This window comes from Pocillopora verrucosa, chromosome 5 (assembly GCF_036669915.1).
Source record: "Pocillopora verrucosa isolate sample1 chromosome 5, ASM3666991v2, whole genome shotgun sequence".
NCBI classification, from domain to species: Eukaryota; Metazoa; Cnidaria; class Anthozoa; order Scleractinia; family Pocilloporidae; genus Pocillopora; species Pocillopora verrucosa.
Genome location: NC_089316.1, coordinates 12,117,554 through 12,134,389, shown reverse-complemented (window position 1 = coordinate 12,134,389; position 16,836 = coordinate 12,117,554). Strand labels below are relative to the sequence as shown.

At 38.6% G+C, this 16,836-nt stretch overlaps 1 protein-coding gene across 1 annotated transcript; it reads right to left on the bottom strand.

The window, feature by feature from the left end:
• Nucleotides 1–4,631: 4,631 nt before the first annotated feature.
• Nucleotides 4,632–12,438, bottom strand: LOC136280711 (uncharacterized). The gene is made up of 11 exons (XM_066166374.1): nucleotides 12,402–12,438; nucleotides 11,795–11,858; nucleotides 10,565–10,929; nucleotides 9,775–10,001; nucleotides 9,305–9,317; nucleotides 8,693–8,789; nucleotides 8,125–8,463; nucleotides 7,603–7,732; nucleotides 7,357–7,410; nucleotides 5,866–7,106; nucleotides 4,632–5,451 (listed from the first exon to the last, which is right to left on the bottom strand). The coding sequence occupies exons 1-10, from the start codon at nucleotides 12,436–12,438 to the stop codon at nucleotides 6,471–6,473; spliced, it is 1,962 nt and encodes a 653-aa protein (XP_066022471.1). The 3' UTR covers nucleotides 4,632–5,451; nucleotides 5,866–6,470.
• Nucleotides 12,439–16,836: the final 4,398 nt, after the last annotated feature.

Sequence of the window (16,836 nt, the reverse complement as noted above, 5' to 3'; positions counted from 1 at the left end):
TTGAGTGCAACAATTGTTGGCCACCAACCTTGTCTGTTTAATGCGTTGTCGGAAAGTTTAACGACCAAAAGTAGATCCCGTTGTAATTCGTAAGAATCTTTGCTTAACGACGAATATTTGAATGTTGAATAACAATTCGATTGTCAATTAAAAGGTGAATGTTAAAAAAGCACACTGTTTGGAAAAGAATACGTTAAATAAAAGAAAATTGAATAAATTCATAACACCTAGTAACAAATAAAAAGACCAAATCGAATACAAAACTAGACAAATTGAGTATTGCTTAGTGCTACTTGCCGTAGACCTATTTCAAATTTATCATTTTTTGAGTGGAAATTCCACAATTTTTTTTTTCTCACGATGACAAAGGCAGGAAGGCCAGTTTGCATGAACCTCACATATTGACAAGTAAGCCCACCATTTTTTAAGGGCACAATAGTCGAGCTGACTTTTTTCATCCGATTTTTACTCTGCATATCACCTAGAATACTGTAACATCGATTTGAAAAAATCGTCAGAGTGACTTCTTCGATTCCAAGAACCGTGTTTAAAGCCATCGTTGGCATGCTTGTCTGAAAAGGCAGAACTAAAAGGGGGGGGGGGCATGGTACGGGACCAGGTTAGTGCCATCTCGTATTTCTCATCAAATCTTTTTTTTCACGACTTCAACTTTCCTGCACGACTTCAACTTTCCTACACGACTTCAACTCTTTTTCACGACTTCAACTTTCCTGCACAACTAACTTTCTTTTCACGAATTCAACTTTCCTGCACGACTTCAACTATCTTACACGACTTCAACTTTCTTGCACGACTTCAACTTTTTTCACGACTGCAACTTTTTTTCACGACTCAACACTTCAACTTTCCAGCACGACTTAAATATTCCGCTGTCCTAGTGGATTGGACCCCCCCCCTAGATTTGGACCCTCCGGTCCAAATCCGCTGGCGGATATGGAACCCCCCCCCCCCCGTCCAAATCCGCTAACGGATTCGGAGCCCCCAACAAAACTGAGTGAAAACATCATCCTTAACGTTCTTGTAGAAATAGGTAATACTTTACATTCTAGCGTGCACGAAAGTAAGTTTTTAATTCTATACATGCGTATTGAATCGAAAACCGTCAAACCGATAAATTTTCACATCCCAGTTATCAAACCCTAATCAATCCAATGCTAGTGGGGCACACAAAGGTTTTGCGGGTACTCGAGATCAGTGGAGGCGCATCATTGCCCGCGCTTAGGTCGAAGAGAAACCGGAACCCAAAGAGGATAAACAAACACCACATCGAATACCAAATCCGAAAATCCATTAGTATTCTGACGAAAACCGAAACCAAATGCTAAAATTTGGAAAATCCGCAAACAACAATGAACACCAAAATCGAAAAACCGATCCATAGAGAGCCAAAACCACAAAACCGAAAATCCCAAGGCCCCCGTCCTAAGGCAGTAGAGAAACTTTTAGATGGTGACGTGACAGATAAAAAAATTACTATTCTTTCCCTTATCGTGCGTGAAATTGACGATATCAAGTCAAAGTTGGATGGACTATCATGGAGAGATTTTCTGGCAAGCATCGGCTTCGTTAAAGAAGGAGTCGATTAGTCGAATGAAGTGTTTGACAAGGCGAAGTTCGGGAACGGGTATAACGGAGAAACAGCACAAGCGGTTTGTACATAAACGCTTTCTCTCACTGAAGAAATGAGAAACTTGGGGCTTTATACCTGGATGAACCAGCGACGAGAAAGCTCTGTGAAGCGAAGGAATCATTTAGAGATTCTCAAAGTAAAGCAACATTGCCCTTCAACAATGAAGCTTTAGAAATGTCTGACTGCATTCGAGCAATGCAGTACCGATTGATGATATCAGTATTAGAAAATTTAGACCATTGCGCGGATGCTTTGGTAGGATGCAAAGTGTGCACTGATGATTTACACTCTATGCCAGCCGTTAAAACTAGTTTTGATGTTTATCTCAAGAAAGGCATCTCGAGTCATTTTAGTTAAGAAGAAAGAAACGAAATCATTTCCACTGTCTGTCACGTGCATGGTGTCATCTACGATGTCACGGTAGCAGCTGGTCAAGGTGTATCTCTTTCAATCTGCTCTGCTCATGTTGCTGAACTGGGAAAGAGATGGGATAATTATTGGCAGACGAAAGGGTAAGAAAAGTTCTGCGTAGGCATGGCATGGAGCATTGTTGCGATGCACCATAGTGATTTGGTCATGAGAGTGAGGAGGAGCACTTAGAAGCATAAGTACCAGGTAAGTATCGTTGGATACTCCACTGCAGACTTCATTGCAGTGGTAACGTAAAGATATTTGACCGCAGCGGAACGTTTGACAAGGATTCCAGTCTCCCTACCGATGATGTAAATTCCCGATCAAATATTTGGGACGTAGCCATCGACGTGAAAGACAACTTCTTTCTGCTGATTGCTCTGGAGAAGCCTGGGACTGAGAAATCCTGCTTGGTTTATAGACTTGCTAAAACCGCTGATCTTTAATACAGGTTTTTGTCTGAGGGAAGAAGTCGACTACATAGGACTGTCATGCAGTCAGTGATACAGGGACTATACTGGCATTGAAAGCCCCTGCATCATTGGAGAAATATGACAATGACGGATAGTTTGTTTGTAGTTTGGAGAAGGAATACTGAAGAATCCGTGGGATATCACTATTGGTAATGAAGGTCGTGTTATGGTGGTGGACAAAGAAGATTCCTGTGTTCACACTTCAGTGAATACGGCAACCGTCTGAACAATTTTGAACTGGAACGTTTACATGGGTATGGTCCGGCTAGGCCTGCATTTCATCAGACAGGTGCACATGTCATCGTCGTGAGTACTGATGTAGAGAAAGACCTCATCAGTGTAGAAATATACACCAAAGATGACGAGTTGATGTACAGCGCGCAAATCCATCGAGAAGATAGCTGGATGCTAGGAGGGGTGCCACCGACCATTGACGGACGCATTGCTGTCGCTATATGCCCTTACCCAGGGTCTGGTAGTTAAGTTCTAGTTTTGTAGGCTCTCTACCCTCCCAACACCCCCTCTCCCTTCTCTCCCAATTTTATTCCACCCCACACTACCACGAAGCTGTAATTAGTTTTAAACAGCTTCTTCGGATAACGTAAGTTTTTCCTAAGCAGGTCTAAAATTATGATTCGAAAGTTGCCTTCGTTTTTCGTGTTTTATGAAATTCACAATGAGAAATATAAACTAAAAAACCAATTCACAACCAATTAATGAGAGAAGGGAGAAGAAAGTTCCCAAGAGGTTTTTCGGGATCCGAAATTGGACTCTTTTATAGGCTGGGATACGGGAATTTAAAGTAATAAGAAAGCGAGATGCGGGATTGCTATTATGAACTGGACACGGGAATCGGCGATTTTGAGGAGCGGGAGTCGGGAAATAATCACTTAAACGAACCGAGAACCGGGTATCCGTTGACGAGAGGTTATGAAGAAATTTATGTTCTCAGTCCATGAAAAGCACTAGGCGAACAAGCGATGGTCGGGCTGTTAATGCACGGAATGAAAATTATATCAGAAGCTAAGTTGCCAATTTACCAAAAATCCTCAATGGCCCGCAGGGCAACGAGGCGTGTCAGATTGCTGCGTCAGTTGAAATGCTTAACCGGCGGCCTTGAAAAACCTCCAGCAAGTCTCAGAATTATGTATATGACGCTCTTAGCCTGTTGAGTTGTATGACACTAGACGTGAAAAATATTCAATTTATCTTTTTGAATCACAAAGGTAAACTTTTCACGGTGTTAGATTACCCAGGAGACTTTGGAGATGCAGCCAAAGAAGGCTTACAGAGGAAAACCCATTGGGCGGCGTACTATTTTACAAATCCAAATTCTTGGTATCCAGTACTTCAACTTGCCATGATCCTGTCGGCCATACCAGCAATTCAACCGTTACTACTTGTACTGATGGCACCACATAGCATACAGAAGATGAGAGACTGGGCGTAAACATTTGTTGCAGCAGTGCGTGAGCATTCTGTCAGACAGGAAACAACAATGGCAAGACCTGGAACTCCCCCGTTGTACCTCTATTAGAGAGAAATTTAGCCGGGCGAACCGGTCAGCTTCAGACGCTCTGACCTCGAGGAGCAGCAAGAAAACAGCGGTAAACGAGTCGAAGAGGATGATAGTATATTAGAGCACGATGTGCCATAAAAGATGTACTGCTTTGATCATAAACAAGTGGCAAATGTTCTGTAAAATTCTCAAGGATAACAAGGTTTAACTCTTTCCAACTAGATTCATTTTTCATTCCTTCTCTTGACTTCAAAACTTTCTGAGAAACTAATTTTGGTAAGTAAAGCGCAGTTTACATAGTCAACAAATTCTAAAACCTGTAAAATTTTTATGCTTATCAAAGCTCGATTTTTGAAACATGTTGCCGTAAATATTACTTATAATCGAAATATTCGGATGAAAAATTCTTAATTTCTGTCGGTTTAAGAGAGATTTTATTCCAATCAGCTGTGTTGTCACTATATTGCCTAATAGAGTAACATTTTTTTGGCAGGATGCTGTATGAATGCCCCAAAACTGATATAAACCTGGACGGATAGGGTAACGGTTGGATGAAAAAAAATGTTATTTGATGATCTTGTCACGATTCAGAACAACTATGCCTTACTAGTTGTTTCCCTCGTTCATTTCTTGTTCAGTGCAAGAGTTTTGCTAAATTTTGTTAAATTTACTGCTGTCTCCTTAGAGTACAGGAATGAAATCGAAGAATAAAGACAACAACAACAAAATGAGCAACACAGGATATTATGTGCAGTCAACCAACAGGCTTCTTTTGCGCTTCTCACTGACTGAAGTCAAACTTCAGTGAGAAGTACAAGCACGTTACTGATTACGACAACACTCAAATTTTTAACGTGGTCAAGCAGAGACATCCCACGTAATTTTCGATGACGTACGAACTATGAAAATTTCCAGGAGCATCATTTAAAATACGTTTTACGCTACCGTAGGTCATGTTGTGGACCTCTTGTCCGCTATTTCAGGGAGTTTCACTAGTTATGTTTCTTTCACGGCTTCCCCAGCTTATTAGTTCTCGTTAGGAAAAATAATAACCAAAATCTATGCAACTAATTCCCAACGAAGCGTTGCTTAAACTCTCAATCTAGTAAAAAGAAAATCTTTTCCAAAAAACTTAAAGTTAAACGTGTTCCATTCGTTTCCGCTCTTGGAAATTGGCTTATTATATCTTCATTACCAAAATGTTTAAGGCACTTTATGTCCATTATAACGTTATCTGAAACTGGAAACGTTACATTAATCCAACACAGCAATCCACCCTCTGTGGAGTAGGAGAGAAATGAAAGCGGCTAGAAGGCCTACAACCACGGCTACCACAATGAGTGCATTCCATCTGGTGTTCGTCTTCACTTCTTCCATTTTTGGACGTAAGGGTTCAGCTAGACAACAAGGAGAAACAATTAATATGATTGAGGTTATTCTAGTCCAGTGGAAGAAAACAATGGAGGTGGACTGGCAAGTGCAGGTTCGAGGACTTAAAAGAAATTACGACGGCAAAAGACAACATGAAATGATTAATGTGAAAAACGGTGGAGAATTTCATGTAATCATGGCTGGAATTGAAATTGGCTTTTTCACTTCAGGTAGAGGGCTCTTGAAAGGCCGCCACTCAAACTGATTTGACCCGGGTCCTTCCAAAATTCTCAAGTAAATCAAATCTCAATCACTATTGTTACTCCCTTGCATCACAAAAACAACTGTATGAAAGAATCAGACTGAAAAATCTGATTCGTTTTGAGTTGCATAAATCCTTCCTGCCGATCAAACAGATTAAAAAACAAACTAGATCATACCATAAACCATGTTTGTCATTGTCGCCACAAGGTCTTGACACTGACTCTCCCAGCTGTACTTCTCTTCATAGAATGTCCGTAGTTGTCGAATCTCTTCAAGTCTCAATCGCCGTTCTTTCTGTCGAATGGCTTCGATTTTTTTTGCCCATTCATTAACATCCTTAAAGTCTTCTACAATATACAATTCACCAAATTTCACTTTCTTCAGTGCTTCAGCAAATCCTGAGTTTCCACTCACAAGAATGGGAATACCGGCAGATAATGCCTCAAGGGCAGTTAAACCAAACCCTTCTGTTCTTGATGGCATGAGAACGAGATCAAACTCCAGCAACGATTTGATTAAAAATTCCCGATCTTTACAAAACTTTCTTACAGTTAACTGACAATGTGGTATACCAAAACTGACTAAAATATCAACAAGCTCTTTTCGATTGTCAGTGTTTGCACCAATGATGGTAAGGTGATATGATCTATGACGCAAAATAGCCACGGCCTTTGCCGCAATATCATAGCCCTTTATGGACAAATCCTTTGGATCACAACGGCCAAAAACTAAAATGTAAAAATTCTCCAAGTCAGCCACAGAGGTTTTCGCACTCTTAAATTCAGAAAAGACACCTGGTGTTATTGACAATACAGTTTTTTTCTTCTTTGCAAGGTCGGAGGGACTTAGCAATAGCTTCCTGTAATTTGGGTCCTATGGTAACAACAAGGTCGGCCTTTTCACACAGGGAAACTTCCGACACATGCTTCTCTTCACCTCTGGAGAGAGGTTTGTCGCCGATTTTGTGCATGGCAAGTTCTTCAGGACATGTGTGGACCATCTGTACCCACTTACAGGAGTGGCTTCTCCTGATTTCCTCTGCCTGCCACCCAAGCTTCCAACTATGACCGATAACCACGTCTATGTGGAGTTTCTCCGGGGGAAACGCCAACCACTCGAGGGGGTTTGTGGAGTTTGACATTCTTCCATCTGCTTCCTTAATATTAATATCACATTTAAAAGCTTCTGCCTTGTCTTTTTCCTTACATTCACATTCAAATGGAGGAGCAAACAAAGTGACTTTTACATTGGGATTTAATGAAAACTGTTTGGCGAGCACTCTGTTTATGGTGGACAAACCACCCTTTGCCGAACACCATTCAGTTGCTAGAAGAGTGACATGTAATTTCTTGCCGTGCTCATGTAGTGAATCTACGTCCACTGAGGATTGAATGTTTCGATTTGACCGAGGCATTTCCTGCAAAACCGCAACAGACAACGGTTAGACTTTGACTCCGAATTTTCCACGAAGGACTGCTTTTATAAAAAGAAAGGTGCCACAATACCAAAACGGTTACAATTCAGTAGCCTTGGTTGAAAATAGAACGAAATAGCCAGTCATAAGACTCAAAGACCAACCAAAGGGATAAAAGAGGTAAGAATTTAAGGAAGGAGGGGATGAAGAAAAAAACAACCATATTTATTAAATGAATAAACAAGTAACAAACCTGAGCTCTTTGAATTTCTGACAAGGGAAGGACGACCCCAGATGGATGAGATGCCTGCAAGAGGGAAAAAACACCTAGCTTGAGAACCTCACAGGTAACAATTTAAAAATCTTGTTAATAAGCTGACGTGTAATGCTATCATCTTGGGCTACATCTACGACAGTAAGGTTGGCATCAGTAGTATATTAGCTCTGGGCTAAAAGTACATTTGATCAACAAATCCATAAACCGAAAAATGTCACCTACTTGAGATGCTAATACTATGGTCACGTTGCACAAAAGTTCACGACTTTGGTCGAAAAACTTCACTCCTGGAACACTCTCACTTCCTACGCAAACTTCACCACCTGTGTCAAAAACTTTGTCCTCGTGGAATCTGTTCAAAACGAAATGAATTTAAATGAGACAAATTCAACGTACATTACACCAGCCGAGTCTTCGTTCAGAAAAGCACATGCTTTGAAATCTTTTCTCACAATCCAAAATGACAGCACATTTAACGAGAGCCCTACTGAATCTTTAAAAACGAGCATTTGAAGATAATCACGTCCGAAAAAAACAAACTTGTATACCTCCATAGTCCAATTGATTAATAAGAAACCTAGAAAAGCAGTGGCGAAAAATGGTCAACTGACAATCGAACAATGTTCAATTTTACAATAGAATGAATAAATTATTTCTATGTAAAACTACCATGACTGTATCTAGAAGTATTCAACTAAATCCAATGTACTTGATGGGCCAAAAATAAACTATACGATATTATACCTCACAAATTGTAAGGCGTTTTTCTCGTCTGTGCCTTGGGGTATGATTGCCTGAGAAAGAGACACCAAAATTTTCTCCTCTTCACAAACTGGTTTACGAGAGCTGCCTTCGCCTTTGTAGGGCACGACACACTCTGATATTCGCCGGTTCACATCATATTGCAGGCTTGGAGGATAGCAGAAAAGTTTGAGTCCAAAATGTCCGGGAACAGAGGTCTTACACAAGCACGTAGAAAATTGGGCAAGGTGAGGCCTTGACCTACTGGGAAGTTTTCCTATAAACTCAGTGAGGCCCGAAGCAGATTGTAAAAGTGATCTGATCAACTTGATTGGACGGAATCTATCAAATATAAGGAAAAACCAAATACACCTTAAGCAACCCAACGGAAATGATTAACAGCCATTGCACAGTAACCTTGAGTCTACGTATGCAAGTGATCATTTCAATTTTTGAATCTATATTTAATTAAAAGAAATACATGCATGTATGACTGTACACTAAAATACTGTTAAATCTCCTCTACGTCTTGCGTACTATTTTCCAATTAAAGCCGGCAAGAAATACTTACCCAGAGAAATGCCTAACTTTGAATTCAACTTTCCCATTTACAAGACGTGCAGGTTCATCTAATTGACCTGTGATGTCTTTCCAGTCATGTGGTTCAACTAGTTATTCACAGTGTAATATCCTCAGTTCACCAGGACATAACTCTGCCAACTTTTGTTTTCCTTTACGGAGGGTGAGAGGAATCCTGATTGTTACAGGCGCGATGAGAGTCACATTTTGAGAGCCTGAAATGTAAAGAACTGGACCGACAAGTCCTCCCTCTCCTTTTAGCTCACTGCTTGGAAATTCTTGTACCTTGAGATCAAAAGCAAAACAAGTTACTCCCAGTTCGATTTCAACCTCTAAGCCCTCTGTCTGTGCACTGTTCTTAAACTTTTGCAAATTTAGAAAGAGGTGTCTTCTTTTGCAGTTTGTTTAAAAGATGTATAATAAAAAAATAATTTAATTTGGATTTTGCATGATATTATAAATTATCAAACTTTATGTCTGTGTTATATTCAGCTTTGGCAGATAAGTCAGACCTCGGTTTTGCTAATTCATCATAATATCATGCTCATCTTCTTTCACTAATTGCATTAACTGCTAACCAATACGAACCACAAAACCAACTTACCTGACAGGAACGACTTCAATTTGAAATTTATATTGAAGCAAAACAAAAACAAATGTTCTGTTTGTTGCTTAAAGTTAGGTCTCGAAAATCTGGTTTTTAAAAAGGGTATTTCCAGGATCCATGAGTACATTCGGGGACAGTAGAACCACAATTGTTGCAAAGTTACCAAAACGGTTTAATAGAACAATACTACTTGTATCTTCTCACACATGTAACTTAAGCACATGGACAACTGTCCTGTAATTAAGCTTACATTTTTTTAATATTTCTCTTTCCATCAATGTTGCCACTAAGTTAAAGAGGTGTATTGTGAGCAACTGAGGCCACAGGGTGTACTCTTATAGCACCTTTGCTTTATCTTCGTGTTTTTGACAATCCCTTCACGCCAATCTCATAACACTTATAACACTAAAACTGGAAAATAAAAAACTTGAACTCATACATGTATATGATTATACAGTTCCACGTACCTTAATTGTCACACAGAAATCTTGATCAACAGGAACACAGCTCTGAGGAATTTGAACACTGACATCAGGAAAGTCAGGCACAATACAGGTCAGTTCCGGACCTATTGCAGTACCTCTTGAAAAAATGAAAGACTTAGGACGCCAGATTGCAGCAAATGAAGAAACTCCTGATTTTGCACAAACAGCTTGTGCAAATGGGAAAAGCCACCTGGGAACTGTTGAAGTTTCTGCATGAGAATAAAAATAGTGGTTGAATTTGCTTCCTTCAACTGTGTTTTGAAATCTTCACACAACAAAGTTGCCACCAACAGATGCCATTATAATAGTTATGCTTCAAAGAATAAAGTTTGCAACAACATGGTGATTAGGTAAAATTTATATTTTAGTGATTAAAATGCACTTTGGAATCTGGTAACATTTATGCGATAATTACATGTACTAGCTGCTTAGCTGCAACTACATGGAAAACCAAAATAAAATGTTGTAAAAACCATTGGATCTGGACATGAAGTGTCAAGAAGCGTATTTTGATATTGTTAGTGCAGTACGAAGGTCATGCATTGTAAGGATCAGTGCTGGTATCTGAGTCAGTGCACACCTACTCCTCCTCTCCTAAGCCAACAACAGTCAGCTAATAAGTTTGGGTTACAAGTTGGGATTAATTTTGGGCTAGGAGAGGGGGAGGTGCACAATTGCTCAGATACTGACATTGATGCCAGTGAGGAAGGGAGCCTGAGAACATCATTCATTAATTCGTTCACACCTACATTTCACAACAACATTACAGTACCTGATCCATGCCATGTATTCTCTGTCTTCAATTCCTTCCATTCATTGTTCTCTTGGTCAGTCAGTTGCTTGATAACCACCTCATACCCCTCCAAATATGGGGCACTGTGCAACAAAGCTACATTAAAACTGATTCCTTCAAAATTTTCCCTGTACTCCAGATTTGATGGGCCATCATGAGATAGTTCAATAACACTGCTAACCAATATCTCATCACTGGCAACGGGTGGGGAGAGGCTCCTGGGGTTCCACAATCGGCATCTACATGTAAGTGGCACGGGTTGTTGGCCAGCTCCACTGCAAAGTTTGATGGAGGCACCAGCTTTCCTTAGGTGCCATGTGTCTTCCTTACCTCCAATTTTTCCTCTGAAATACAAAAGAATATCAATCAAGGGTAAGAGAATTTTTCCCAAGTGAAGTAAGCAATGACAAGGGTTTTTGAAATGCAAGTTGCAATTACTTGCAGTTTGAAAAGTTATTCAGGTAATGACACTCAAACTTAAAACATAAACTACTGGTAACTGTTCTTTTTGCCTGACTGTTTCTTTTTTCAGTCAGTAATTAAAGTATGAACAAAATAAAAATAGTAAAAAAATTTAAAGTAGCTACTCCCAATAATAAATTAAAATTCTTGCTTTGGTTTACTTAATTGATATATGGACATCTTAAAGTTTTTTCCTGCAAAAACTCAATTTCAACAGCAAAACAAAATATATCAGTCTAAGATTGTTAAGTCAAATAATATTTTTTCAAGCCTGTACAAATACATGTATGTTATTGATCCAGTACTGAGCTGGAGTTTAAAATGTTGTAAAAGTTGTCTTTAATTTTTCTGAAATTTTATTTGATTCATCTTAAAACAATCTGTTAAATCTGATTGGCTGTTGTATTTTAGTAAAGCTTTCTCATTGTCTGAGAAAATTGATACAGTTTAGAGCAAGAAATGGTGCATTTCATCAATAAATCACACCAGTGAAAGCCAATTAGATTGTAAGGATCACCAGTGATTTGAACAGGGATGTGATAAATTTTATAATAGCATTAAATTTATTAAGCATGAGCCTTATTTACTAAAGATTAAAAGAAAAGAAAAGAGAATAACTATAATTTACAAAAAGGTCTGGAGGGTTGCTCCATGGTCAGAGCACTTTGTCAGAAGTTGCTATTAGACCACATCTCCTGGTAATTCCAACCCTGCCCAAGCAACTCAGTCATTGCAGACAAAATACACCTTTTGATCAGAGTCTTTTGACCATCTTCAGTGTCCACTGTTGCATCTTCTTCATCTGTCAAATCTAAAGTATTAATTTGTTTTCAGTACACAATAAAATAGACATTTTATTACCACTCAATTCCCAATACCTGTTCAACAAAATTGTTCAACATAGAGCCTTTCCACACTGGCGAAAAAGTTGTTTATTATGAAAAATTTTCTGTCATCACCAACATTTTATTAGTGTGGATGGTTTGTGCTGAATTGACAAATTTTGGCCAAAGTGGACAAACTTATATAAGCACTATTGACAAAATATGAATCATTATTAATTGGGAAGCTAAACATCAATAACTGAGAGACCTGGACTGAGTACAGGCAGGTTGCTTATCAGTATTTTCCCTCCCTTAAGACTGAGCAATTTGTTCAGCTTACAAGTCATGAGACTTGAGCAAAGCTTATGGCTATTAACCACGCTGATGCATTTTAATTACGAAATTACTTTTATTAGAATAAATTACACTTAGGTATCTGTGCACGTGTTATTAGTAATCTGGCAAGCTAGCAAGCAAAAATTTTATTTCTAGCTTTAAGAATAAAGTTTTAGTTTCCTTCCCACCCATACCATTGACAGTTTTGATTGTATCTTGAATCTCATTCATGTTCATAATTTATCCTTGCTTATTGGACCATTGGTTTAGTGTATTCATCAAATATTTTTTATGTCATAGTCTAGGGTGCTATTTACGTAGGATGTATACGTTTAAGAAACTAGCTGTGTGGTCCCAAAAACAGGCCTCTGTCTGTTGTAGTCTTTAGAAATGATTCAAGGATAAATCCTAAAATTGGAGGTGAAATCTTTTGGCAAATTAGATCAGTCAATGGCAGAATTTTGACGACTTTGGAAATTTTTTCATGCAGATGTGACAAAATTTGTTCTTTCATTTTGTCAGGACAATTTTAGTTTCAACTGTGTGTATAGAAAAGCCCGTAATTACATAATATAGAGTTTGATACAACATAAATTAAATGCAATGGAAGAACCAATCATGCTCTCTTTTGCAATTAAAGGCTCAGTTTGCTATTTGTGCTAGAGAAGTAAACTGGCCCTGTAGTAGGGGTGGATCAGAGCCTCTCTATTGTGTTCTTAGGTTAGGCTAAGTTGCTTCATGCTCATCAAGTGGATTTGGAGTATAAATGGAAACTGGTTTCTTGTCAGGGAAGCCTGCTAAATTATTGGATTGGGGGAGGGGTCAATTACCCTGCAATGGACTCTACTCTCTTTAAAGAGGAATTCAAAAATTATTAAATTAATCTCTTCATAAGGTTTCAGGATAATCAATAAGCCACAACCCAGTGATCATTCAGTCTAAGGAATTTTTGATACACTCAAAAATGATAATAACTATGTATAAATACATGATAAACTCTTGAAAATTGGTTCTTGTGTTTGACAAAAGCCCTTTTTCAGAGGTGTGTACAATCACATACAATGTACAGTGTACAGTTGAACCCTGTTAAAACTCCATACATAACAGTACTTTCTTAAATTCTTCCTTTGTTCAGGAAATTGTCTTACAAATTGTCAAACTTAATCTTCTCTCTTTTCTTGTAGAGTATAACAGAGCATTGAAAAGCAAGAGAAGAACTAAAGGTATCTGACTAGCTAGTGCAGTTGCATACATCTTATAAATCTGATTCTGCTCAGCAATAAATTAATAAACACAGAACATGTACATGTCTTCAATTTGGGTTATATACTTAAGTATGCTAGCCAGAAAAGATCTAGAGATAATAAATGCACCTTAACAAAACTGGGAACCATATCAATCCCATATGTCAGTCTAACCATCCCATATCTTACCCATATATGGGCCATGTTAACCCTTTAACTCCCATGAGTGACCAAGACATGATTTCTCCTTACAATATCAATACAATATCAAGGAGACAAGTAATGAGAATAAAGAAAAATATCAGTTATGAGATTATAAGTTGATCCAATACCAAATTCTCCAAACTGACATCACAAGAACTGTATAGGAGATAGTAAGGAGAATTACTAATGAGATCTTGGGAGTTAAAGGGTTAATAGTCCATAATTTGCCATATCAAACCCATACTTTTACTTTGGTAAGGGTAGGTATCATTAAAAACATGATATGGAAATAAGTCAAACAACTGTAAGGTTTGGTACCTTTTGAGTGAGTTGTCACCCCTGGAACTCTCCCATCTTTTAAAGCCTGAAAAATGCAAAATGTTGTGTTTAGTCATAAAGTAGTCATAATAATCCATCAAATGTTTCTGCCCACACACAATTAATCTGACTGTATCACATGATCAAGCATGACCCAGCAGAAAATGGGTAATATCTGATTTCCCAATTTTCAAACTTTATAGGTGTATTACTTTAGGAGCATTAATTTATATATGTTATTTGCCGGCTGGGAGGTCCGTATGGTGAAAAACTGTGACTGAGGTCTTGAAAATACTGCCCGAGGCCGTAGGCCGAGGGCAGCATTTTCAAGACCGAGGTCACTAGTTTTTCACCATACGGACCGACCCTTAGCCGGTAAATAACATATTTATTGTTTTTAAACTTGACGAAATTCTTTCCGAAAGAACCTGAATGATTTATGGCCGTAAATACGGCAAGATCTTCCATAAACTGAAAAATTTTTGAGTGGGTAAATGGTAGTTAAATAGAGGTGATGCAAATTTAAGAGAGATGCCTCAGCGAAACATTTTCATTTCCGTAACGATAAAGGTGATTTAAAAGGCTTCCAAACAAACTTTGAAACATTATTTTTACAAGTATCTGTCACAATCTGACACCTGTCAATTAGAGAGCGCACAAGAAAAAGAAAAGCGAAGGAACATTTGAAGACCAACAGAACTAGTATGGCAATTAAGGACTGTCACGACAATGTTTTCTTCAAAATCAGTTAATGATCTAACGGAAACTATTATTCACTCTCATCGACGATTCATTCATGTACGCAGATTTACCTCTGTTCATTAAGTAAACGGCGAGGAGAGTAATTGTGAGTAAATTTAATCTTTTTATTTTGAAGTTGTGAGAGTTTGCTCGTTTGTTTGCTGTAATGGCGTGTTTAACTCTGATCTTTCCTTCACAAAAACTAAATTCGAACGGCACACTCCAACGAGACACAAGGGAATGTAATGCCGCCTTTTCTCAATTCCTTCAATTTCTGTTGTGCAATTTAAGGTACAAATGTCCAAATTGAACGGAATTGAAAACACTCACCAGGAGTGTATATTTGTTGTAGAACTTAAATTAAGACTTCGCTCGCTTTTTTTTTTTACTATGAACAAATTGCTCGAGAAAATTCAGATATTAAATGAATGAAAGTTCCATCGTTCAGTTTAACTGTAACCAAATACCTCACGTTCCAACTTTCTGGGTACTTTTTGTGAACGATTAAAATTAATTGCAGAAGGTTTTTAGGCCGCTTGTCAACCAACGTAATGACACTATTGTTTATACAAATTCATTCTGAAACCAATATTTTTCTGTAAACCAAAGTGATTTGATTTGTTCATAAAGTGGTACTGTACTAAAACACTGAAAATTTAACATCCTTAAGGCTGCAAACAATAAATTGTTTGCAAACATTTTATCTGCACATTGCAGAGTTACGTTTGAAGGGTAATAAACACGATAGCTTCCATTTGGTGTGAAAATATGCTTTTATATTTGTCTTTAGACATCATCTGTCCATCAAAGCTCACAGTTTTCCTCATTAAAAAAGCTTCACTCTTGCAAAACTGTTTGCATCCTAAAACAGATAATGTCTGTAAACAAGAATCCTTGCACATTTTTGCACAGAGTAGAGGCTAATTTGTTATAAAGGATTAAACAACAAAATGAATACATTTTACACATTGATTACATCCATTTTGGAATCACTTGTGATATTTGCATTCTTGCAGCTATCAGTGGTTGTAAACATATCAGGTCTGCGGTTATAGGTCTCGCGCATGCGTTATGCAGGGGCACATGGCAGGCTCGACGTTGTGTGGTTATCGTTCTTGTTTTGAGGAATTCTGGTTGTACCACTGTTTACAATAAAAGTAAGTTGACAGTAACTGAGGCCCACACAATCACATTACATGGTGTCAGAAGTGGGATGCCGAAGTAAGTAAGCAAATTTGATGACAATTTAACTCGCTACACTGGTGGAAGTGGAAGAGTGAACAACACGACCGATTGAACAAAACAAAAATGGCTACCGCCTCGTTTATCGACAAAGGTCCCTCCATGGATTGGAGTACAGACGACAACCTATACAGCCGCTTTAAAATGTGGAAACAGAGATGTGAACTGCTATTCACTGGCCCGATGGTGAAAATAGATGAAGAAGTACAGTGCAAACACCTTCTGTACTGGTCTGGCGAACACGGAATGGAGCTATTCAACAGTTGGGACTTATCAGCAGATGACCAAAAGAAGCTAAAAAACTACTGGGAGAGATTCGAAAACTACGTAAAGCCTCACTCGAACGAGCTGATCGCAGCGTGGGAGCTGCATAACCTCCGTCAAGGTACCTTATCACTTGAAGAATTCATTGCTAAACTAAGAATTCTTGTTAAAGAAGCTAACTACCCAGCAGAGCATCACAATCGATTTCTAAGAGACTTCCTGGTGCTTGGCATGAACTCCGACCGTGTTAGAAAGGATTGTTTTAAGAAAGGAAATACCCTGTCATTCAATGAAGCCAGAGAATTGGCAAAAACAGAGGAATCAGCTGATAAACAACTTCAGTTGATGAACACAGCCGTAGAAGTGCACCCTGTCACTTCTGAGAACAGAAGCCCAAATCAGAGAAACCACTCAAATGCAGCGGGTGGTACGAAGCAAACCCAAAATGGCAATCGATGGGGCAAAACACCAACCTGCAGGAATTGTGGCTGGGGTCCTCATGCACGTGAACAGTGCCCAGCAAAGAATGCAACGTGTCACTACTGTCAGAAGGTAGGACACCTAGCCAAGGTATGCCTGTCAAAGCTTAGAAAAAAGAATGTGCATGAAATTGAAG

What these genes read in the sequence shown, in the direction of transcription:
- LOC136280711 (XM_066166374.1), bottom strand. Translation starts at nt 12,438, where the DNA reads ATGAATGAGATTCAAGATACAATCAAAACTGTCAATG. An exon ending in GAATACATGGCATGGATCAG is followed by an intron (nt 10,002 to 10,564) that starts GTACTGTAATGT and finishes ATTCTCATGCAG; the next exon opens with AAACTTCAACAGTTCCCAGG. An exon ending in CCATAGTATTAGCATCTCAA is followed by an intron (nt 7,411 to 7,602) that starts GTAGGTGACATT and finishes TCCCTCTTGCAG; the next exon opens with GCATCTCATCCATCTGGGGT.